Below are 24,369 nucleotides of genomic sequence, written 5' to 3'. Positions count from 1 at the left end.
CTAGTTCCTGTAATTATTGTACGCGAGCCATCGATCGCGCGCTGACACCTGACCCGCCAGTATGAAATGGGAGTAGTTTGCTTCCTGACAGTCGCTATAGATTACAGAGGGTGGGTCCTTCCCTCCCCTCTTAACCATCACTCCAGACCTCTAAGGCAGGGGAGGGAGGGGCGAGGGCAGCACCTCCCACCACCACAAGGTTACTGCCGCTAGCCCCATGGGAGCAGGCCCGAGGGGACGGAGCAGCAGGCAGCTAAGGAGACTGCTGCAGAAGGCAGGCACCGCCTAGGCCAAGAATCAGCACGAGACCGCTGCACAGCCCGGGGCTGTACAGCCAGGTGAGCCCCCAGTTCAGAAAAAGGGACGGAGGGGGAGTGTCTTGAACTCCCATTTCCTGCGTGGGAACAGGAAATACTTCTATTTCTCCAAACTATAACCCTGTTGTACTCAAATAAATCCTTGCTAAAACTTTTACCTTTGAGACTCCTCCTTTGTGAGACACCCTGAAATGCTCTTCCTGAGCGCATACATGCATCTCAAGGGTTGGGATGGAGACCGGAAAGCAAAGGGGACCCCTCGTCTGCTCTCTGGGGACAGGGAGCAAGCCTGAGCCAGGAGTTGAAGCTCACGAGCAAGTCACCCACTCGCATCAAAGGAGATGTAGTCCTTTCCCGGGAGCAGCTACAGTAGTAACTTAAGCGAGTTGCCAGTGGTTCTCGCCTGTAATCCTAGCTCCTCAGGAGGCTGAGATCTGAGGATCGCAGTTCAAAGCCAGCCCGAGCTGTAAAGTCCATGAGATTTATCTCCAATTAACCACCGGAAGTGGTGCTGTGGATCCAGGGGTAGAGCACTAGCCTTGAGCTAACAGAGCTCAGGGGCAGCACCCAGGCCCAGAGTTCAAGCCCCACAACCAACAACAACAACAACAAATAAAACAACCTGATGTCTTCTGACCCCAGTCATTTTCTTATCCTGATCACGGTGGCTACCAACTGATCTTTCCTCATCATTTCCTCTATCAGGTGGGCCCCTTCCTGAGGACCCACAGCCCCCTCTCAGCAGGAAGATGGACTACTGCCCTGTGTACCCCTCTCAACAGTAAATGGTACCCAAGTTACACAGGGGGGAAATGAAGCAGTTAAACAGATGAGGAGTCAGGGAAATTACATGACATTGAACAAATGTTAGAAGGGTCACCTTCAAAAGCTGAAAGTAAGAAGTGCACTGGAACAGTAGATGAGCCCTCAATAAACGTCCCTTTCCATTCCGCGATACAACAGGCAATATGGAAGGGGCTGTCCCGGTCATTAGAAACTGAGCCCAGTCCCCGGCCGCGGAACAACCACCTCGCCCAGCCCAGGGTCAAACCGGCGGCCAACGTGCTGGCATACAGGACCCAAGGCAGCCCTCGGGAGAAAACAACAACAACAACTGCATGGAAGGGGCCCGAGAGATCTGAGCAATGCCTTCACCTCCTGTGTGGGGACAGGGATCTTCCTTGGGCTCCGGCTGCCGAGGGCAGGCCGTGTTCTCATGGGGTGGACCTGAGCCTGGGCTCCCATCCAGGGCTGCGCGCTGCCTGCATCTGCAAAGCTCCGCCAAGCTGCTGCGGAAGAGCACGCCCGGGCCCTTCACCGAGTGGCCTTGCGGCAGCCAGGAGGGTGCAGGGCTCAGGTGTGTGGCTCGGGACAAGCTCCACCGCAGCCCCCGCTCGGCATAGGGAGCTTGCGGGGGGGCAGCCGCTGGCCGGCTCTGGGATGCGCCCCCACCTGCGGTAGCTGGCGAGCGGCGTGGGCCACTAAGTGGTGAGGAGGAGGAGGGGTGGCGAGGGGACCGCCAGCCGCTCCACCCGCAGCCCCCACTCTGCCGGGGGAACCTGGACCACAGTCTGCCCCGCTGCACACAACGTTGCTCATCTGCTCTGGCTGCTCAGAGCTCTGGGGAAGCCAGACACCCCACGAGACCCAGCTCTGCCCTCCCAGTGCCCCACGGGGAGTCCCCCTATTCTGCCCCCGTGTCCCTGGAGGGGAGCGCCAGAGGAAAGCAGGCCTTCCCAACACTCCCAGCAGGAGACAGGGCGGGAAGGGAGGCTACCGTCCCTGCCGCCTTCCAGCCTTCCGGGTGGCCTCCCCACTCAGAACTGCAGAGCGCTGTGAGACACCATGGGCCTGACCCGTTCTCAGAGCCTCTCAATCACACAGCTGGCTGGGGGAGCGACTGCGGCCCGGGGTGCCCTCAGCCCGCGGCGCCAGCGCCAGGAGCTCTACATGCTCCCACCTGCGCTAGCACCGCCACCGGCTCACTCCACGGCGGACGGTGGGCAATTAGGAGGAGAGCTGCCAGAGCCCATCACAGATCCACGCGGCTTAGAACACGCCACGAGGAGGGAACTCCACGGCTCCAGGACTCATTTAGACAAGCAGAGCCCACAGAGGGAGGCGACGGGCTAGGAACCCCATGGAGTCCGCAGCAGCTTGGCGGAGCTTTGCAGATGCAGGCAGCGCGCAGCCCTGGATGGGAGCCCAGGCTCAGGTCCACCCCATGAGAACACGGCCTGCCCTCGGCAGCGGAGCCCAAGGAAGATCCCTGTCCCACACAGGCCGGTCACTCTGGACAGGAGGTGAAGGCATTGCTCAGATCTCTCAGGTTCCTTCCATGCAGTTGTTGTTGTTGTTGAAGTGTACCAGGAGTTGAATTTGAGGCCGCCCACTTGGTAGCAGGTGCTGTTATTTGGGCCACAACCCCAGTGGTTTCTGCCCTTAGTTATTTCGTGTCTAGTGTTTGGAGTTTTTGCCTCAGATCATGACCCTCCTTCCTATAACTTACTGCTGGTATTTTAGACATGCACCACCACGCTCAGCTTAGTAACTGAGAGAGGCCTCACTACCTTTCTGTCAGAGCTAGTCTCAAGCCCAGAACTCTGCGTAGCTGGAGTTATAGGCGTGAGCCACCATGCCGGGCAGCGTACACCAACACTTTTAATGAACTGGAAGTGGGTACGGCGGGCACACAGGCCTCTGAGCACAGTGGATGTGTGGGTGTGCGTGCCCTGCAGCACAGGGCTCCTGCAGAGGCTTCCTGACCCATGTGGGGCTGTGGGGGCGCATCCCAGAGCCTGCCAGCGGCTGCCCCCCCCCCCCCCCGCAAGCTCCCTATGCCGAGCGGGGGCTGCGGTGGGCGCGTAGGGACCTACCTGGAGCTTGTCCCGAGCCACATACCTGAGCCCTGCACCCTCCTGGCTGCTGCAAGGCCACTCGGTGAAGGGCCCGGGCGTCACAGCCTGTTGTCAGGCAAACAGAGAAGTGGCTCAAGAGTCAGCCCCATGGGGAGTCCTTGGGGCTCTCAGGGGCCAGCCTCCCACGTGCCCAGCAGGCTACTAAGGGCCCGTGGGGCTAGAGTCCCTCGGCCTGCCCAGTACAGAGACCCTCTCCGGGAAGGACACCATACGCCAGCCACAGTCTAAGCTCAGGCTAGTCCCTGGGCAGCAGAGCAGACAGCGCCATCTGGGCATACGATCCTCTACCTAGCCTTGACGCCACAGGTCCCATCACCGGTCTCAACCTCCAAACACTTTACATTCAAGGCTCACTACTCCACAAAACAACCAAACCTGGAGCACATCAGATGCGATTCAAAATTAAGAGGAAAAACAACAATAGACACATCTCAGTAACTGAGTGCCCTTTAAAAGTAGTACTGGGGGCTGGGGATATAGCCTAGTGGCAAGAGTGCCTGCCTCGGATACACGAGGCCCTAGGTTCGATTCCCCAGCACCACATATACAGAAAACGGCCAGAAGCGGCGCTGTGGCTCAAGTGGCAGAGTGCTAGCCTTGAGCGGGAAGAAGCCAGGGACAGTGCTCAGGCCCTGAGTCCAAGGCCCAGGACTGGCCAAAATAAATAAATAAATAAATAAAATAAAATAAAATAAAAGTAGTACTGGGAGGCTGGGAATATGGCCTAGTGGCAACAGTGCTCGCCTCAATTCCCCAGCCCCATATATACAGAGAATGGCCAGAAGTGGCGCTGTGGCTCAGGTGGCAGAGTGCTAACCTTGAGAAGAAAGAAGCCAGGGACAGTGCTCAGGCCCTGAGTCCAAGCCCCAGGACTGGCAAAAAAAAAAAAAAAGTCTCATAAAAGTAGTACTGGGCTCCTATGAAGAAGCTAAACCTAAAAGACACAGATAGCCAGATACTGCTGGCTCACGCCTGTAATCCTAGCTACTCAGGAGGCTGAGATCTGAGGATCACAGTTCAAAGCCAGCCTGGACAAGAAAGTCTATGAGACTCTTATATCCAATAAACTACTCAAGAAAAGCTGGAAGTGGTGGTGCTGTGACTCAAGTGGTAGAGTGCTAGCATTGGGCAAAAGAAGATCAGGAACAGGCCGAGTTCAAGCTCTAAAACCAGGGATGGGGGAAATACATACATATTCAAAGACAAGGACATACATATACACCTATATACCTAAGTTTCTTTTTTGAATATATGTAAGTTTATATACATATACATAGAACAAGATTCTAACTAAAGGACTATTTAGGGGAGTAAGGGGATGAGGAGAAAAAGAAAACATTAATAATTTCAAAATATACAGCTACAACGTATGGTGTAATGAAAGCTGGGTTTGCAATGGGTTTGCAAAGAAAGAAGAAAGAGAAAGCAATACAGGCTGGGAATATGGCCTAGTGGCAAGAGTGCCTGCCTCTTACACATGAAGCCCTGGGTTCAATTCCTCAATACCACATATATAGAAAACTGCCAGAAGTGGCGCTGTGGCTCAAGTGGTAGAGTGCTAGCCTTGAGCAAAAAGAAGCCAGGACAGTGCTCAGGCCCTGAGTTCAAGCCCCAGGACTGCCCCCCCCCCCAAAAAAAAAGAGAGTGAGAGAAAGCAATACAGAGAGTTATTCTGATCAAAACATAATATATACATGTCTGAAATATCATGGTGATACCCCTTGGTGGTACAATTAACAAACACTAAAAAATGAATGATGGGGGAGGCTGCGGATATGGCCTAGTGGCAAGAGTACTTGCCTTGTATACATGAAGCCCTGGGTTCAATTCCCCAGCACCACATATACAAGTGGCAGAGTGCTAGCCTTGAGCAAAAAGAAGCCAGGGACAGTGCTCAGGCCCCTAGGACTGGTAAAAAAAAAAAAAAATGACGGGAAAGTATGGGTCTACTGGAGGTGGTAAAAGCACAAAGGGGAAAGACTAACCAGGGAGTAAATGAGTATAAATACAGTTGAAGTAGTTTGTTTGCATGCATGAAACTAGAACAATAAAGCAGGCACCAGTAGCTCGCTCCTGGAATCCTAAACTACATAGGAGGCTGAGATCTGAGGATCAAAGCTCAAAGCCAGCCCAGGCAAGAAAGTCCCTGAGACGCTTATCTCTACTTATGGACAAAAAGCCAAAGTGGAGCTGTGGCTCAAGTGGTACAGCTCTAGCCTTGAGCACAAAAGCAAAGAGACAGGGTCCAGGCCCAAGAGTTCAAGCCCAAGGACCAGCAAGAAAAGACGGAAGAAGAAGGAAGAAGGAAGGAGGAGGAGGAAGGGAAGGGGGAGGAAGGAGGAGAAAAGGAAGGAGGAGAAAGTAAAACCTACTGAATTGTTAAAGCAGAGAGGGGATAATTGAGAGTGGTTAGATGAAGCCAGGAATGGTGGCGTGTGCCTTTAACCCCAGCTGCTCAGAAGGTTGAGGAGGAGGACCACAAATTTCAGGCTGCATAGTAAGATCCTGTGACACAGACACAGACACAGACACACACACACACACACACACACACACACAGAGATTATGTTCAGGGCTGGGAATGTGGCTTAGTGGTAGAGTGCTCGCCTAGCATGCATGAAGCCCTGGGTTCAATTCCTCAGTACCATATAAACAGAAAAAGCTGGAAGTGGCGCTGTGGCTCAAGTGGCAGAGTGCTAGCCTTGAGCAAAAAAAGAAGCCAGGGACAGTGCTCAGGCCCGGAGTCCAAACCCCAGGACTGGCAAAACAAAACAACAACAAAAAATCTAACTGAAATCAAGGAATGAACTTAGTGGCAAATGTATTGAGCAGAATAGCAGACAAGTAAGCTAGACAGAATTAATGAAAAGCACACCTAAGCATGTGACAGCAAACCCACCCGAAGACCAAAGAGGGAGAAGAACCTCAGCAACAACCAGAGGGCAAAGACAGATGTGTGACTTTCAAGTCCTGACAGTTGATCTCTCAACAGCAGCTGCCAACTCCAAAAGCAATGGAATAAGATCATCAAACAAAGGAAAGAAAATACTCTAAAACTAGTCTGTTTCATTTTCTGCAGCGCTAAGGATCAGCCCAGGGCCTCACAGATGCTGGGCAAAAGCTCTGCCACTAAAATGCTTTAACAAGCAAAATACCCTTCACAAACTAAGGTAAAAATAAAGGCATTATCATAAAAACACTGAAGGAACTGGTCCATGGTAGAACCCTATTATTTAAGAAACACGTACACACTGGGGCTGGGAATGTGGCTTAGTGGTAGAGTGCTTGTCTAGCATGCATGAAGCCCTGGGTTCCATTCCTCAGCACCACATACACAGAAAAAAAGAAAAAAGAAAAAGAGACACACCACACCCACACCCACACCCACACACCCACACCCACACCCACACACCCACACACTTTATTCATTTTTTCCAGTCCTGGGGCTTGAACTCGGGGGCCTGGTCACTGTCCCTGAACTTCTTTTGCTCAAGGCTAGCACTCTACCACTTAAGCCACAGTGCCACTTCTGGCTTTTCTGTGTATGTGGTACTGAGGAATCGAACCCTGGGCTTCACACATGCGAGGTAAGCACTGTACCATTAAGTCACATTCCCAGCCCAATGTTTTTGCCAGTCCTGGGGCTTGAACTCAGGGGCCTGAGCACTGTCCCTGGCTTCTTTTTGCTCAAGGCTAGTATGTGGTGCTGAGGACTCAAACCCAGGGCTTCATGTATGTGAGGCAAGCACTCTACCACTAGGCCATATTCCCAGCCCCAAGAAATATTCTTAAGAAGTTTTTTTCTCTAGGTATAAGCAGAAAAAGGAATCAAGAAAAACGAAAGAAGCCCAGCACTGGTGGTTCATGCCTGTCATTCTAGCTACTCAGAAAGCTGAGATCTGAGGATTGTGGTTCAAAGCCAGCCCAGGCAGGAAAGTCCATGAGACTCTTATCGCCAATTATCTACCAGAATACTGTAAGTGGCACTGTGGCTCAAGGAATACAGCACTAGCCTTGAGCTGAAGAGCTCGGGGACAGCGCCCAGACGCAGAGTTCAAGCCCCATGACCAACAACAAAAAAAAGAAAGAAAAAGAAAAGAAAATACATACATATATGTATATACAGAGTTTAAATCATGACAGCTCTTGCATGTGACACAAAAAGGAGCCCCCTACACTTCTATTATCCACGGCATGAGCACATGCTAGTTTATAAGTATCCACAGTGATATCTACAGTGATGGGAACACAGTACAATCTGAAGGGAAGCCACTAAAAGTATAAAAGAATGGCTGGGCACCTGTAATCCTAGCTATTTGGGAGGCTGAGATCTGAGGAGCATGGTTCAAAGTCAGCCTGGGCGGCAAAGTTTATGAGATTTTTATCCCCAATTAACCAACCAAAAAGCCTGAAGTGGAGCTGTGGCTCCATCAGCAGAGTTCCAGCCTAGGTAAAAAGCTAAGGGACAGTGCTCAGCCCTGAGTTCAGATCCCAGTATCAGTACAAAAAAAATTAAATTAAATAAACAATTTTAAAATGGCAAATATAAGCCCCAATATATTAATACACTGTGCTAGTAGCTTATGCCTGTAATCCTAGCTACTCAGGAGACTGAGATTTGAAGATCAGGGTTTAAAGCCAGCCTAGACAGACAAATCCGAGAAACATTCTTTTTCTTTTTTAAAGTCCAAGACTGGTACTCGAACTCAGTACCTACCAACATTTTCACTCACTGGCTAACACTCTACCAATGAAGTCATCCCTCCAACCCCCAAGAAAAGTCTTCCTTTCTTTCTTTTTGTCTGTCTTGGGGCTTGAACTCAGGGCCTGGGTGCTATCCCTGAGCTCTTCAGCTCAAGGCTAATGCTCTACCACTTGAGCCACAGCGCCACTTCCAGTTTTCTGGCAGATAATTGGAGATAAGAGTCTCCTTTCATTCCTAGGCTGGCTCTGAACCGCAATCTCAAATCTCAGCCTCCTGAGTAGCTGGGATTACAGACAGGCATGAGCCACTGGCACCCAGCTGGACTAAATATTCTAAAAAGGTGTTTTAAGACTACATTTAAAAACCAACTCTTGGGCTGGGAATATGGCCTAGTGGCAAAAGAGCTTGCCTCGTATACATGAAGCCCCGGGTTCAATTCCCCAGTACCACATATATGGAAAACGGCCAGAATTGGCGCTGTGGCTTAAGTGGCAGAGTGCTAGCCTTGAGCAAAAGGAAGCCAGGGACAGTGCTCAGCCCCTGAGTCCAAGGCCCAGGATGGGCAAAAAAAAAAAAAAGACCTTAAAAATCAACTCTTTGGGCCAGGCACAATGGCTCACATGTAACCCAGCTACACAGGACCGGCAATGGGGAGAATCATAGCTCTAGGCTATCCTGGACATCTCAGTTAATAAGCCAGGTATGGTGGCATGCACCTACGATTCTGAGGGCTGTAGGACAGTGTTCTGAGGCAAGCCCTGGGGAAAACCTAAGACTCTACCTGAGGGCTGGGGATATGGCCTAGTGGCAAGAGTGCTTGCCTCATATACATGAAGCCCTGGGTTCGATTCCCCAGCACCACATATACAAAAAACACCCAGAAGTGGTGCTGTGGCTCAAGTGGCAGAGTGCTAGCCTTGAGCAAAAAGAAGCCAGGGACAGCGCTCAGGCCCTGAGTCCAAGGCCCAGGACTGGCAGAAAATAAAGCAAAAAGAAGCATTACTAATGACAGAGAGGACATTTCTCCTCCAAGGAGATACAATCTCAACTCGGTTTGCACCCAGCAGAGTGAGCTCCAGATATTAAGTGCTAGATTGACACAGCGAAAGATTCTGACACATTCCTCAGGCCACAGGGCCACAGAAAGCCACTCTTTCCCTCCCTTCAGGGCTGGGAGGCATACAAAATCTGTCGAGAGCACAAGTTACACGATTTACTTTACACCTCCACATCCAGAGCTGGAAATCACGTTCTTTCCAAACACATACCACAGGTTGACTGAAAAACCCTCACAAGTTGACCAAAAGTTAAGTCTAGGCAAATGCCAGAAGTTTGCAGTCAGACTGCACACCCAGAATTAATCAGTTAAAATAACTTCAAAATCTCCTCCCTACATAACTCATGAGTCAAAGGAAAAAAAACGGCATGAAAATTGGAAAATCTTTTGGAGGAGAGCAAAAATAATTAACCTAACAGTAACTAAAGCTACACTTGGAGGGAAATTCATAACCTTAAGCTGCCTATTTCAGACGGTCCTCTCAACGCTTCCTCTCCCTCCATGGCGGCTGGGCCTCACAGGACGCCAACCCTCCGCGTGAGGGCCCTCGGGCGCCGCCACACACAACCAATCCTCACTCCCAGGGCAGCCCAGGGCTACTCGTCCCATCCCTGATGCCCAGAGCCTGCTCCCTCTGCCCCTCCCACGCCCAGAGAGCAGCACAGCCACGGGGTGATAGCAGGACAGCAACCTCAGGCAGGGCCTGACAGCCAGCCCCAACCTAACCTGGATGCACTTTCCTTTAAAAGGAAAGAAGAAGAGACCCATGCTAAGAGGGAAAGGACCCAAGAACAGGTGCAGGGTCTCTTCAAGCAATGCCCACCCTACTGGCTGCAAGGACGAAGGCCCACTGGCTGGGGGCAGGAGGCAGGGACAGGCCCAGATAGCCGGGCACTCACGCCAGACTGGGTCTCAGAGTGTGCCACAGCTAGCCTCAGCACAGGCTCCAACAGGGGCTTGCTGTGCACCCAGAGTCCACCCTAACACAGCCGTACTCCGCCCCTCCCCAGAGAGCAGACCTGAGACTCGGGGACAGCTACTCAGGTGGATGAGCACGACGGGCGAGGAGATGGCCTCCTACTGGCTGTCTACAGTCCCCAGACCCCTCAGCGGTGCCTCCCAGCCCCCGGCACCCCACTTGTCCTTGCCCTAGAGCGTGTGATGATTCTGGGGATCCCCATACCCTTTTCTTCAGTGCCCTAGGCCAGATGGGGCCACACTAGGTCCTGCCACACAGCAGATCCCCAAGGCGGGGCAGCTTGGCAAAGGGGCAAGAGGAAACCTGCCCACCCTTAGACAATGCGTCCCCCCGTGCCAGCCTGGTTGGCCTTCCTCCTGTACCCAGCGGTCACCCGCAGAAAGAATTCCCCTGGAAGGCTCAGGCCTGTCATGAGCATGGCCTCCCAGGCCAGGCAGCATGCAGAGCCACTGGCTCTGGGGAAAGGCCCATCAGGGACAGCAGACCTGGGAAGACCCCCAGCACCCTGAGGGGAGTGCACAGGGCTCCAGCTGGCGGCCTGCAGGCAGACTCTGGACAGGAAAGCCTCCAGAGCACGCACACCGGGCACCTCTGGGAATGGCACTGGCTCCTCCCCTCAGCCGCAGAGCAACCAGGGAGGCCTGGCCCGGGCAACAGTCAAGGACCACAGGGAGGGACGGCCCCCACCACACCTGGCCTGGACAACAGAGAGGCACAGCAGGGAGCCTTCCCAGCAGTCAGAGTGAGGAGAGCCAAAGGCCAGCCACCTTTTGGGACAGGGCGGAGCGACCCCAACTTGTGCCCAGCGGCCTGGATTGTCCTCTGGCTCACCCCAAACCTCCAGGGGACTACCTGCTTGCTGGCCCCCAGGAAGCCCTGTCTAGTCCAGAGCCACCTCTCACAAGGAGAGACCCCAGCTGGATACTCCACTCTGTGCTGGCTGTCCCCAGGCCACAATATGCTCGTCCCCGCTCGGCGGGGCAGGGATGGCAGAGGACGGGGAGTGGCAGGAAGGTGAGGCAGCGCCGGGCAGGGGGCCCATGAGAACCAAGGCGGCCCTGGCTGGACCATACCCACCTGGGGCTCTGACCACAGCCAGCCTGGCTTGGTGGGACCACAGCTCCGCGAAGGGGGGGACGAGAAGGCATCAAGGGGAAGCCAAGGGAAAGAGGGGCCCCGGGCCTGGCACTCCAAGGGGTCCAGAGCCACACCACCACGGCTGGCACAGCCTCGCACACTTCCCAGGCCAGGAGAACTTCCTGCTGGTGAACGACAGTGCCAGGAAGTGGCCAGTGTGTTAAACGTGTCCACGCACGACCACAGGGCTCCGCCCAGTGCCCGAGGAGGCAGAGTGGAAATGGCGTCCGGGAAATGGCGGGACAACCCTGTGCCCTGCTCCCTGGGAACTCCCCCAGCAGCCTAGCCAGAGGCGCTGACACAGCCTTCACCCTAAGACCCTGCTCCTACGTCAGGCCTGGGCTCCCCAACAGTGCTCCAGCCTGCCCGGACCTGGCTGCCAAGCGCTATGCTTGACCTAAAGTCTGCCAAGAAGCCCGGGAGATGTTATTCCTCAGGCATGCGAGTGACAAGAGGACCATCTCAGGGCATCTGACAGTGGAGTAGGCCACGCTGTCGCAAGCCAGGGGACCCAGGGCCCCTACAGGAACAGGCTCTAGCCAGGAATCCTGTGGGCCTGGCAAGGCCTGGGGTCTTCACCATGAACCCCACACGCATGCACTCCCACGCCAATTCTTGTGGAAAATTAATTAGCACAGCCACAACACACGTAAAATTGGAGGCCTCTGGCGTGCCTGATAATTTATGCAAGACCCGAGGATCGCTGCGGCTGCCTTTCCCAGAGCCTAACTCAGCACTTTGCTTTTCCCTTATGAAAGCAGGACTCCAGATTTAACTGCTCTCACACCCTGCACAGTGTTCACTGTAGTGAAATCGAACAGCCCAGCTGCAGAGCTGTGAGCTGTGATGGATGGAGGCCCCCGAGCTCCGGGCAGGGCTCCCGCACAGCCCCACCGCCCCACAGAGGGCGGGCATGCGAGGCCGGGATGGATGGAGGCCCCCAGCTCCGGGCAGGGCTCCCGCACAGCCCCGCCGCCCCACAGAGGGCGGGCATGCGAGGCCGGGATGGATGGAGGCCCCTGAGCTCCGGGCAGGGCTCCCGCACAGCCGCACCGCCCCACAGAGGGCGGGCATGCGAGGCCGGGATGGATGGAGGCCCCCGAGCTCCGGGCAGGGCTCCCGCACAGCCCCGCCACCCCACAGAGGGCGGGCATGCGAGGCCGGCCGCAGCAGCTGAAGGCTCCACTCCCTCCACCTGCACAGCAAGTCCAGCCTCGACCCCGACAGACAAGGAAATGAACACGGGGCCCCAGGCAGCGAGCCTAGAGGGCAGAGCGGAGACACGCCCACCCCCCAGCCAGGGTCCAGGCCCTCACACCAGGCACAGGCTGCTCCCGGCACCCAGCAAGAAAGGGTGGCCATCCAGCCTGGCGGCTCCCCCGCCCTCAGGCCTGCGGTTGTCCCCAGTTCTCCCCTCCTGTCAAGGCACAGCGGGCCCTCCAGAGCACTGCCCACAGCACTGTGGGTCCCAGGGCACGCCCACCCCCCCGCGCTGGGGCGGGAACTGCAGGCGTCCCTGCCACGCGCAGGGAGAGGGGTCCGTTCTTGGCTCAAGAGCCCATGCCGGGACCAGGCAGGGAAGGTGTGTCACAACCAGACGGCCACTCCTGAGCCTGTGTCACCAGTGCGGGCTGTCGACATGTGTACTCCACTGGCAGTGGGCTTCCAGGGAAGCTGTCCGGCTCAGGACCCGCCGGAGGACCGGCCCCGAGGCTACGGCTCCAGGGGGCTGCTACGCCATCACCTCAGGGGCAGCTGGCTGGCACCCCTCAGCTCCTAGCCATCCCAAGGCCCCGGGTGACTGACATGGGGTGAGACAGCAGCAGCGGTCATTTACAGCCCACGGTGGAAGGGAGCGTCCCGCCCACGGTGCCCACCTGGCAAGGGGCAGGACCAGCAGGAGGTCAGTTCCTTGCAGCCCTCTTTTCTTCCTAGGCTACGTGCTGACACTCCAACCATTCTGGACCATCCCGGACCACAGGAGGCCTGGAGCCTCCTAGGTGAGCAGTGCTGCATCCACAGCCCCCGCCGGCACACGGCCCAGGCCATGGCAGCCCAGGTCAGACAGGGCAGGGGCCTGGCTCTCCACACACGTGGTGACGGAACTGCAGCACACTCTGCAGCGAAGCCTACCCCACAGGGCCTCCTGCAGGGGGCGGCTGCTACCGTGAAGTCGGCCCTCCCCCCACACTGTCTGCCCCCCTTCTGTCTGACACCAAGAGGTTCACACGAGTGTGCCAGGATCAGACAGATACCAGGGGTAGGACAGGGCCCCGACCACCACACCTTCCTAACGCAGGAGTACAGGCAAGCCACACAACTAAAATAAGGCAGGGGCTGGAGGCATGGCTCAAGGGGTCCAGTGCCTGCACAGCGAGTGTGAGGCCCTAAGTCCAGACCCCGGTGCCATCAGATGGAAGAAAGGAAGGGAGGGAGGGAAGGGAGCAGGCCGGCACCAGTGGCTCAGTGGCAGTTTGAAGCCTGTGAGACTCCATCTCCAAAACTCTAGCAAAAAGCGAGGGGGAGGGATAAGGCTCAAGTAGCGAAGTTCCAGACAAGCAAGCTAGCCAAGCAAGTACAAGGACCTGAGTTCAAAGCATGGTATAGCATTACTTTTCGGGGGCGGAGAGGGGAGAGGAGTGGGGAATGGATCAGGCTGTCCGAGGCACTCGGGGCAGCCTGAAGGTAACCCAGAAGAGAACCCGAGAGGGCTGACCACACGCACCCAGCGGACGGCAACAAGGACCTCTGAGAGAGGAACTGCACTGGAAAGGAGGCATGCTGGGGGAGGGGAAGGTGGGAGACAAATGAGGGAGGCAACAAGTTTGATAGGAAATATCCTCACAGCCTTACGTATGAAACCGTAACCCTTCTGTACATCACCTTGACAATAAATAAGTCAATTTAAGAAAACAGTTGCAACCATGAAAAACAAAAAAAGTAGGCATCCACAGAGCTTTGCCAGAAGTGGGGCCCAGAAAGGCAGGGCCTCGTCAAGGAGGGGGAGAGCCTGGGGAGGGCTGGGCAGGGGCTCTGGAGGGTGGGCCAGGGTAACAATCGGCCAGAGACCAGGTGAGGCCTTGAGAGAGGAGCTCGATCCTCCGAGGGCCAGGCCTGGCCAGAGGGAAGGTGGCCGGGGAAGTCACAGGACTTTAGTGAGAAGTGAGAAGGGTTTAAAGGCTTCTGGAGATGACAGAAGGAGCTGTTGGGGGATAGAGGGGCTAAGAAGCTAGCATACTCCAGGCCCCCAATGCATCTGTGAGCACACTGACGGGAAAGCCTTGGCTGGAGGAGGAACACCAGCTAGACTTCCACACCTGAGGCTGCCTCCCAAGCTGCTCCCTCCCCCAGGTGGCTGAGGCGGCAACTGAGAACGGGCCCCATCCATGCCCCAGAGCCAGCTCGGCACTCTGCAGGAGCGCTGGGGGCGGATGGGGGCGCCAAAAGACACAGACGGATGGGCGAGTCCCTACAGCCTCCGAATGGTCAGAGGAAGGACCCTAGCCAGGTGTGGGCGGCTTGTACCTGCAATCCTAGCTGCTCAGGAGGCTGAGCTCTGAGGATCAACATTTGAAGCCAGCCCAGGCAGCAAAGTCTGTGAGACTCTTATCTCCAGTTAACCAGCAAAAAGCGGGAAGGAGAGGTTCGGCTCCAGTGGCAGAGCACCAGCTTTGAGTGGAAAGAGCCAAGTAAGAGCAAGAGGCCCTGACCCAGTACCAGCACACACACAAAAATAATATATTTAAAAAGGCCCCACTTCCCAAATAGGACCCAGGTTTTGTTTTTGTTTTTTGCCAGTCCTGGGCTTGAACTCAGGGCCTGGTCAGGGTCCCTGGCTTCTTTTTGCTCAAGGCTAGCACTCTACCACTAGAGCCACAGCGCCACTTCCGGCTTTTTCTGCTTATGTGGTGCTGAGTGTGGCGGGCAGTCGTCATGCTGTGACTGCTGACCGTCACCGTCACGTGGACAGAAGGCCAGGCCCCATTTTTGAGAGCCCGGAAGGTCCCCTCTCTTCTGCCCACCAGCCTTCTCTAGCCTCTTCCACAGGAGGCAGGTGGAGCGGGCGTGGCGTCTGCCGCGTGCCCAGCCCCCGGCTCGGCAATCCATCCTCCGTCCCAAGGGGAGGAAGAGACACGGTGACAACGGGGACCGCCGCCCACTCCCCGCCCAAGTCTGATTCCCGGCGGAAGAGTCTTCGCAGAGAACCCTCAGGAGGAGCTTGCGCCACGGATGGGAGGAAGGTCCTGAGTCAGGCAGGAACTTTCCGGACACTCTCAGTCCCCAGGCGGGAGCAGCCCCGCGGCTGCTGAACAATGCAGTTTTGAATTCAATTAAAGCGATTATCTGTTGTGCCAAATAAATTGTGTACAGCATATATCCAGCGGCACTTTACACCTCCAGGCTCATTATTCCCTAACTGTTTCCTCCTGTTTATGTGCTCTCAAATTAAATTGCTGATAATATGCGCCAAAATAAAAAATGAGCGCACCTTGTCCCAAGAAAATTGATTCTCCTTCTCCTGAACTGGCGATGGCCAGGTTTTATATACTCTGTTCCTGGCGATCATTAGTAATTCAATTTTCTTTTTATTAGCCCCCTTATCTGCTGAGCAATATAGTGGCAGGGCTGACCTCTTTCACACGGGTAAATGTTTAAAATCTTTTCCCTGATTAATTTTGCCAGTTAAGAAAAAGAGGAGAAATGGCCCGGCTCTTAGCCATCACAATGAATAAAGCTTAATGTTGATTGTGATGGAATTTCTAATGCCAGGGAAATTGATTGAACGCGGCAATTACGCTGCAAGAGTAACTCGAAGGAGATGGGATCGCTTTCTCCTGGCCGTAGCCTTTTGGTTATTTAAAACAATCCAATTTGCAAGGATAATTATGTATTAGTGTTTTATCTGCCACTTGAAATGAACAGGGGAGTTTCGATACTGGCCCAGCATTAGCAGGTTATTGCTGCAAATTACTTGATATCTGCTTTCTTTCACATAAAGAGGAAATTAGGCAATCAATTACCAGAAAAAGGTGGCTGGAGGAATAAGAGGAACAAGGGTGCCCTCTGCTGGAAGCTGGGCCTCGCAGCAGGCCTGCAGCTGGCCCACTGCGCCAAGGCCTTTCTTCCCCTTCCCACCCTGCCCAGCACAGGAGTCCAGTTGGCAACCAGGCTCCTCCCTGGACACCGGGGCACCCGTGTCCCCTCCAGAAGGAGGGTCGGAGCTGAGGACAAGTGTTTTCTGCAAAGCTATGGGGTAAGAGAGGGCTCCGAGCAGCCAGGTGAAGGGGCGGCCCACGCCACCTCGCAGCCGGCCACTCCCTCCCTCCCAAGGCAGAGCTCCACTTCAGCACCGTGGCACATCCCAGCCCCGAACCCACGGCAGCCCCGGCTAGGGCCCACGACACACAGCCTCGGTACCCGAGCAGGCAGGGAGGATGGAGCCGTGTACAGGAACTTTCTGGTCCACACCTGTGTACCGCCTCCACAGGCCACGCCTGGGCATGCCATCACCTCCGCCACAGGCCCTCCACACCCCCTGCCGGCCCCAGCCTGCTGGGCACTGGTGCTCCCACACTCCCACCTGACTCTCCCCAACACCGACGCGGTCACAGCCCCCTCCGCTGCCTTGCCCACGCTGCCAGTAATAACCACAGCAGCCCTCTTCCTTGCACGCTGGTGGCCGCCACTGGCCTCCTCTGCTTCCCGGGCCCCGGCTAACATGCAGCCAGCCCGAGGCTGGGCGCTGTCTGCAGGTAGAGCTGGTGGTGTCAGGACCCCCTGCTGCCTCCCTGCCTGGCTGCTCTCCGTGGGGCTCGGGGTTACTCTCCCTCTCCTGCCAACAGGAGCCAGCCTGCACCCCACTCTGCCCTGGGCCGAAAGAGGAAGGAGGCTAGCCCAGCACAGGCACAACTCTGGGGACTCCAGCAATGGCCTCCACAGCTCTCTGTTCATCGTGCTGGCCACACCAGCAAGCCGTCCACCTCTACCATTCAAAGCTAGAGGCCTCTTCCACCCACCCCACACCTGGCCGCAGGTCACAGGTGCACTGTCCACTCACCCTTCTGTGTGCACTGCCACACAGCCCCCTCCACAGGCCCCGGGCCCTGCTCCACACACATCCTCTGTCACACAGGACGCCCACACAGGACGCCCACACAGGACGCCCACACAGGACGCCCTGCAGCCAGGCCCCAACCCCACCTCCACACACAGGACGCCCTGCAGCCGGGCTCCATACCCCACCTCCACACACAGGACGCCCTGCAGCCGGGCCCCAGCCCCACCTCCACACACAGGACGCCCTGCAGCCAGGCCCCAGCCCCACCTCCACACACAGGACGCCCTGCAGCCGGGCTCCAGCCCCACCTCCACACACAGGACGCCCTGCAGCCGGGCCCCAGCCCCACCTCCACACACAGGACGCCCTGCAGCCGGGCCCCCAGCCCCACCTCCACACACAGGACGCCCTGCAGCCGGGCCCCAGCCCCACCTCCACACACAGGACGCCCTGCAGCTGGGCTCCAGCCCCACCTCCACACACAGGACGCCCTGCAGCCGGACCCCCTGCAGCCGGACCCCAGCCCCACCTCCACACACAGGACGCCCTGCAGCCGGACCCCAGCCCCACCTCCACACACAGGACACCCTGCAGCCGGGCTCCAGCCCCACCTCCACACACAGGACGCCCTGCAGCCGGGCTCCATACCCCACCTCCACACACAGGACGCCCTGCAGCCAGGCCCCAGCCCCACCTCCACACACAGGACGCCCTGCAGCCGGGCTCCATACCCCACCTCCACACACAGGACGCCCTGCAGCCGGGCTCCAGCCCCACCTCCACACACAGGACGCCCTGCAGCTGGGCCCCAGCCCCACTTCCCCACACCCTCTGACCACAGCCACAGCGCCCCCCGAGCCTTCTGCCCGGGCTCCATAGCCCACTCTCCTGTGGCCAGACCGCTGTGGGCTCTTGGCTCTGCCCAGAACCACTGCTCTGTGAGCCTGTCCAGCCAGCGACAGTCCCCAAGCGCCACACGCGGCACACACTCACAGTGCTCCTCGGACTGCCTAAACCCAGGCCTGCTGGGCCCCAGGCGCTCGCCCTCTCCATCCCGGTACGCCAAGGGAGAACACGGGAGATGCCACGGGATTGGAAGCAACAGACAAACCCACTCCCCACAGACACCCAGAGCACCATCCGTGAGCACAGGCCATCCTGGGCATGTCCTGACACCAGCACCTCCCAGTGGGGAGCGGCTGCCAAGGGACCATGCCACACCCACAATTTGTAGACTCTCACCACACACGTAGGCAGACACCAGGCGAGTGCCGCGGAATTCCCACCAGACTGGCTCAGGGCAGGAAGGGGCGCCCCGCGGCCCCAGGAGCCCTTGAGGGGGCAGAGGCTGGAAGCACTGGATGGCTACCACCCTCAACTTCCCCCTGAGGTGCAACAGGTACATAATGAGGACTGGACAGGAAGGGCCAACAGTCACCTTCCCAGCCACACAACTGGTACCAATGTAGGGGACAGAGCACCTTGGCCTCTTCACCCATCAGACCACCCACCCACTGCCCGACAGAGCCTGCTAGAGCCAGGGGCATCTGCCAAGAGAAGACAGCAGCCCTAGCTCTGAGCAGCCAAGACAGCCTTCCCAGGCTGCGCCGAACCCTCTCCAGGCGTACCTTCCTTGGCGGAGAGGTGGCTCCGGCTCTGCGGCAAGCGGCACAGCCGGTGCTTGGTGACCTGCAACAGGCCTTTGTTGGGGGTCTTCTTCAGAACTGGGCTGTTCTTTCCCCGGAGGACCTGTCTCCGTCGCAGATTGAAATGGCTCCTGGTGGTGGTGGCAAGTGAGGGGCTGTTCTTCTTGTCCCCAGGGAGGCTATGGAGACAAAACACATGCAGCTACCACCAGGCTGGCCAGGTGGCTCTGCCCACCCAGAGCCCAGGGAGAGGGAGGTAGGGAAGGCAATCGGAGGTTAGCCGGGAGCCACGCAAGGTACCGTCCTCCCCGGCCAGCCAGGCAGTGTCGAGCTGGCTGCTGCCCCTGCCCCCCCCCCCCCCGAGCTGGTCTGGGGTACAGACAGAGCCACCTCTTATTTCCCCAATCTACATGAGCCTCTGCGCCGGGCTACGGGAGGAGCTGGAGGAGGGTGGCTCCTGAGGAGGAGCTGGCACCACACCGACAGGCCACACGACTCCCCAGCCTAGCTGCAGAAGAGGAGCTCCGGGCTCCCCTTGGTCCTCCCCACCAGCTCAGTCAGAGCAAGAGGCCTCCCGCTACGGTGAGGAATGGGCCAGCTCAGGCCCCAAGGGGGAGCTGGGCCTTCTGCCCGGCAAGGGCAGCCACCACCGCACCTCAGCTGCCGACCAAACTCGGGGGCAATGATGCTATCCATCTTTGAGTCTCCCGCAATCTTGTGAGCACGGGGAGCTTAGAAAGCGGCACGCCCTCCTAATGCAGCAATCAGACCGATCCCCCTGCCACCACAAAGGGAGGGTGGGGATACACCAACCTGCTTGCTCTGGGGCGACTGCCACCAGCCACCGCAGCGCTCTTTCCGGGTGGCCGCAGCACCCAAAGCTGGGAAAGCCCTGGAGCTGCGGTGCACCGGCCCCAACCACGGCTGGCCACCACGGCACACCCTGAGGCAGGGCGGCACGCCCACGGCCCGGTCTCCCAGAGCCAAGAGGAGAGCAAGAAAGCCCAGGCACCCTCGGGCAGGGCCCAAGGCTCCAGGCTGAAAGCAGCCACGAGTCTCCAACCTCCCCCTCCTGATACACACTAGCAAGACCCACAAGACGCCTCCTCCAACACCCGGACGACCACATCTGTCCTTCAACCCCACATGCCTAGAAGGAAAAAACGGCCGCTCCACAACAGGAGAAAGGGAGGGCCTTGTGGTAGCGCCCCTGCTAAGGCCCCTCAGGGCACAGGCCAGAGCCACCCCGAGCCCTATCCTATGCATCCTTAAAAGACAACAGTACCCCTAGCCTCCCTCCTACTACGGATGAGAACCATCCTCGAAGCTTCCAGCTCGACACACTAGTAACACTGACTAGGCCACCATGCTCCTTCCTTTGCTCCCAGCCGGACACCAGGCGAGGGCAGTGACGTGGGCAGCTCCTGCCCACCCCGCACCCGCAGGACATCTCAGCAATGGAGATGCAAACCTGGCACTGCCCCGCCTCCGGATGAGCTTGGTGCGGCTCTTCACTTTGTATGCTGAGGGATCCCCGAAGACAGGTTTCAGGCTGCTGGATCCCACTGCTGATCTGTCTTCTGACGGGGATCTAGATGGGACTGGGGAAAGCCGGGAGGTGTGGTCCTTGCTGCCAACCTCCGGCTGCCAGCAGGAGGCGGCGGCGGCGGCAGAGGGACTGGAGGCCTTCCACTTGTACTTGCTATGGGGGGCCCCGGGCTTGGAGGACACGGCCAGCTTCCGGGACCTGGCCTCTGGGTCAGCTTTGGCTTGCGGCTTCTCTGCTTTTCCAGCTGCACCACAGGGAGCTCTGTTCACACTCTCCACTGTTGTCCTGGGACTGAGAGACCTCCGAGTGGCCCGGGGGCTCTTGGCTGAAGCCGCCACCCACTTGTAGTTGTTTTTTCCGGAACTTGTTGCTTCTACAAGATACTAGCAGAGAGGCCTCTCGGCCCTGCTTGGTCCCTGAAACTGGTCTTGTCAGAGCCACCACAGAGCCTGAGGGAGCTGGCTCATCTGGGAGGCCAGAATTCTCATTCCGCTCATCAAAAGGATGCATGGCACAACCGCTGGCAGCAGCAGGAGCTGCCCTGTGGGCTAGGGTAGAGGATGGGAGGTGTCCTTTGACAGCAATTTCACTCTCGCTGACTGTCCGCCGGGGCTCTGGGGGACTGCCACTCCTGCTGCCCACAGACTTCACTACTCTGGACTTGCCAGGCTCCTTCTGGCAGACCAGAAGGGGCTCCTCTGCACTGTAGCTTCCTCTGGCTCTCCCTGGCCTTGAGGTTGGCAGCTGCCCACCAGGGGGCTCACCTTCACCTACTTGGGGTCTTTGGTCACTCCAGGAAGGGTCACAATACTCTTCCAGAAAGCCGCGCTGGGCCCCTGGAGCACCCATGGAGCTGGACTTCGATGGTGGCTTGATTTTGATGATCATGTTCTGATCTGGATTGAGCTGGACCTGTCTCTCAAAGACATACTGCTGGGGGTTGGGGCCTTGGCTTCCTCCAGCTCCAAGAGGTGCGGTCATAGGACGGTCACCAGCTGTGTCGGATGTTCTAGGGGGCCGATTCACAAGGGAGTATTTCTTGCGCCACGAAGGCCCATTGTGGGAGGAGAAGCCTCTGCGACTTGAACGAGGATAGCGGGCACCAAAGGCACGGCCACTGTGATAAGAAGATGGCTGCCACCGGGAAGCTGCTGAGGTGCCCGGGGCAGGGACATTTCCATGGTGATTTTTGTAGTCATCAATTAGACCTGAGAAGACATAGTCACAGGGTCCATTAACCAGAAGGAATAAATCAGAATAACAATGATCGGGCTGGGAATGTGGCCTGGTGGTAGAGTGCTCGCCTCATATACATGAAGCCCTGGGTTCAACTGCTCAGCACCACATAGATAGAAAAAACCAGAAGTGGCGCTGTAGTTCAAGTGGCAAAGTGCTAGCCTTGAACAAAAAGAAGCCAGGGACAGTGCTCAGGCCCTGAGACCAAGCCCCAGGACTGGCAAAAACAAAACAAAACATAATGATCAGCCAGGTGCCAGTGGCTCACACTTATAACCCTAGTTGATACTCAGCAGACCAAAAGTCTGAGGATTTCTATTCAAAGCCAGCCCCAGCAGGGAAGCCTGTGAGGGTCTTATCTCCAATTAACCACCAAAAACCCAGAAGTGGAGCTGTGGCTCAAGTGGTAGGTACCGTATACCCTTAAGCAAAACAACAACAACAGCAACTCAGGGACAGCATCCAGGCCCTGAGTTCAAGCCCTAGGAACAAATGGTAGAGTGCTTGCTTAGCAAACTTAAGACCCCGAGTTCAAGCACCAGTGCCAACACATATACACAGAGTCAAACCAACTGCTGTTGAACCAAACCCCTGGAAGGGCATCGGCTGGCAAGACACCCCACTCAGACTCTATCTTATACACGAGCCCCTGCTTGCTTCAGTCCTAGGAACCACTGACAGTTTAGCCCAAACCCGTAGGCCTATCAATCCCAGGTGCCTTTTCCCTATCAGTCCAACTCTAATCCTATTTCTATCTGCTTTTCCTGAACATGCAGCCCTGAGGTATGACAGTTTGTATTTGATAGTGTGCTGGGCTCACAATGCTTTGAGGGCAAGTATCACTCCATATGCACACAGACCAGTCGGGCCCAGTGATGTCTAGGCAAGAGGGAGGAGGTCAGCCACAGAGGCCTTCTAGCTTGCCCACTGCTGGGAAGGTCACAGAATTGAACCTCAGTAATCTCCACTGAGTGTAACAGATCTGACACTCATCGCAAACAAGAAAAAAGAATTTACACGCAGGCTAGTGAAATGCCAGACGTGACACCATCTCCTACAGAAGGGGGCGGGGACCTGCATCCCCACAGGAACAAACAGGAGCATTGAGCCACCAAATCGGTAAGAAGGCAGTTACCCCACACCCACACCCGCACCCGCACCCGCATGCCACAAACTCCTACCCTTACTGATGACACTTCAGGGTGAGTGAGAGGGAAGCCCCAGAAGGGTTCTAAAGCCCTGGACTCTTCTCTGTACCTGCTTTCCAGATCCCAAGTCTTCTCTTTGTGTAAATAACTTTAAAAAGGATTTCTGCCTGGGGCTGGGAATGTGGCTTAGTGGTACAGTGCTTGCCTGGCATACATGAAGCCCTGGGTTCCATTCCCCAGCACCACATAAGCAGAAAGGGCTGGAAGTGGGCGCTGTGGCTCAAGAGGCAGAGTGCTAGCCTTGAGCACAAAGAAGCCAGGGACAGTGCTCAGGCCCTGAGTTCAAGTCCCAGGACGGGCAAAAAGAAAAGGGTGGGGGGAGAGGGAGAAGGGGGGAGAGAGAGAGAGAGAGAGAGAGAGAGAGAGAGAGAGAGAGAGAGAGAGAGAGAGAGAGAGAGAGAGAGAGAGAGAGAGAGAGAATTTCTGAGTCGTCCTTAGAAAACCCAACTGGAGTCCAAAATCCGGGGAGCGGAGGCCCGGGAGTCGGCCGGGACTCCGAGGATGGAGAGGGACCGCAGCGGCCCGGGGACGCGGCCGCCCGCGGGGAAGCGCGACGGCCCGCCCGCCCGCCCGCCCCTCCCCAGAGGCCGACCGCGGCGCCACCCCAGCCCCAGCCGGGGTCGGGCCCGGCCCCAAACGCCCTGGGCCCCACCCCGCCCGGCCGCCCCGACGGCCCCCGGGGCCCACGAGAGCGAGGGCGACCCGGACGCCGCCGAGGAGAGCCGGCCGCGGCGTGAGGAGAGGGCCGGAGCCCCGCGCTCGGGCCGCGGCCGACTCACCCTGCAGGAGGCGGATCTGCCGCCGCAGCTGCTCCTTCTCCTCCATCTCCCGAGTCCGCGGCGCCGGGCCGGGCTCCCGCGACGTCATCACTGCGCGACGGCCCCCGGCAGGCGGGGCCGCAACAGCCGAGAGCCGGGGCGGCGCCGGAGCCGCTTCCCCCGGGCGGGCCGGACGCGCTGCGGGGGCCGCGCCGTCGCCCCGGCAACGCGGCGCGCGCGCGGGCGCCGAGCCGGGGCTGGCGGTGACGTCAGCGGGCGGCGCCCGGAAGCGGCCGGCCCGGGCCCGGGGAGCCCGGCGGCGGCGCCCGCCGCGGACGAGGGCGGTCGGGGCCGCGGCTCGCGCGCCGGAGCGCCCGGCCGGCGGAGCTCCCGAGGTGCGCGCAGCCCTCCGGCCTCACGCCGGGGCCTCGGCGGCTCCGCCCCGCGCCGCGCCCCCGCGGGGGGGAGGGGGAGGCGGGCCGGCCGCGCGGACGTCCCCGCCCGAGCCCTCGGCCCCCCGGGCTGGCGTCCGGCCTCGCCCCCGGGCCCGCCGCGAGGCCCCGGCGCCCCGGTGCTGGGGACGGTCTGCGGAACGCTGGCGCCGGCCCTGGCCGCTCCGCCGCCGGCCGGGGCGGCCGGAGAGACGCGGGAGCCTCGCGGGGCTGTGTAACGATGACCTGTCGACTGAGTGAGTGAATGTGATTTTCTTTTAACAGCAGTTTAAACTTTTATTTGAAAGTTATCTCTTCTCGGCCCGGCGCTGGCGGCTCCCGCTACTCGGGAAGCCGAGGCCTGAGGATC

General features: G+C 57.7%; 1 protein-coding gene across 1 annotated transcript in view; it reads right to left on the bottom strand.

The window, feature by feature from the left end:
• Positions 1–23,698, bottom strand: part of Zc3h3 (zinc finger CCCH-type containing 3) — a 79,820-nt gene extending 56,122 nt beyond the window's left edge. The window contains 4 exon segments of the mRNA XM_048358759.1: positions 18,800–18,996; positions 20,289–20,722; positions 20,724–21,574; positions 23,590–23,698. Coding sequence (XP_048214716.1) covers positions 18,800–18,996; positions 20,289–20,722; positions 20,724–21,574; positions 23,590–23,677 — 1,570 coding nt within the window. The 5' untranslated portion in view covers positions 23,678–23,698.
• Between the last annotated feature and the right edge of the window lie 671 nt (positions 23,699–24,369).

Source organism: Perognathus longimembris, chromosome 12, assembly GCF_023159225.1.
Source record: "Perognathus longimembris pacificus isolate PPM17 chromosome 12, ASM2315922v1, whole genome shotgun sequence".
NCBI classification, from domain to species: Eukaryota; Metazoa; Chordata; class Mammalia; order Rodentia; family Heteromyidae; genus Perognathus; species Perognathus longimembris.
Note: the sequence above shows the minus strand (reverse complement) of the source record. Positions and strands in the feature narration are given on the sequence as shown.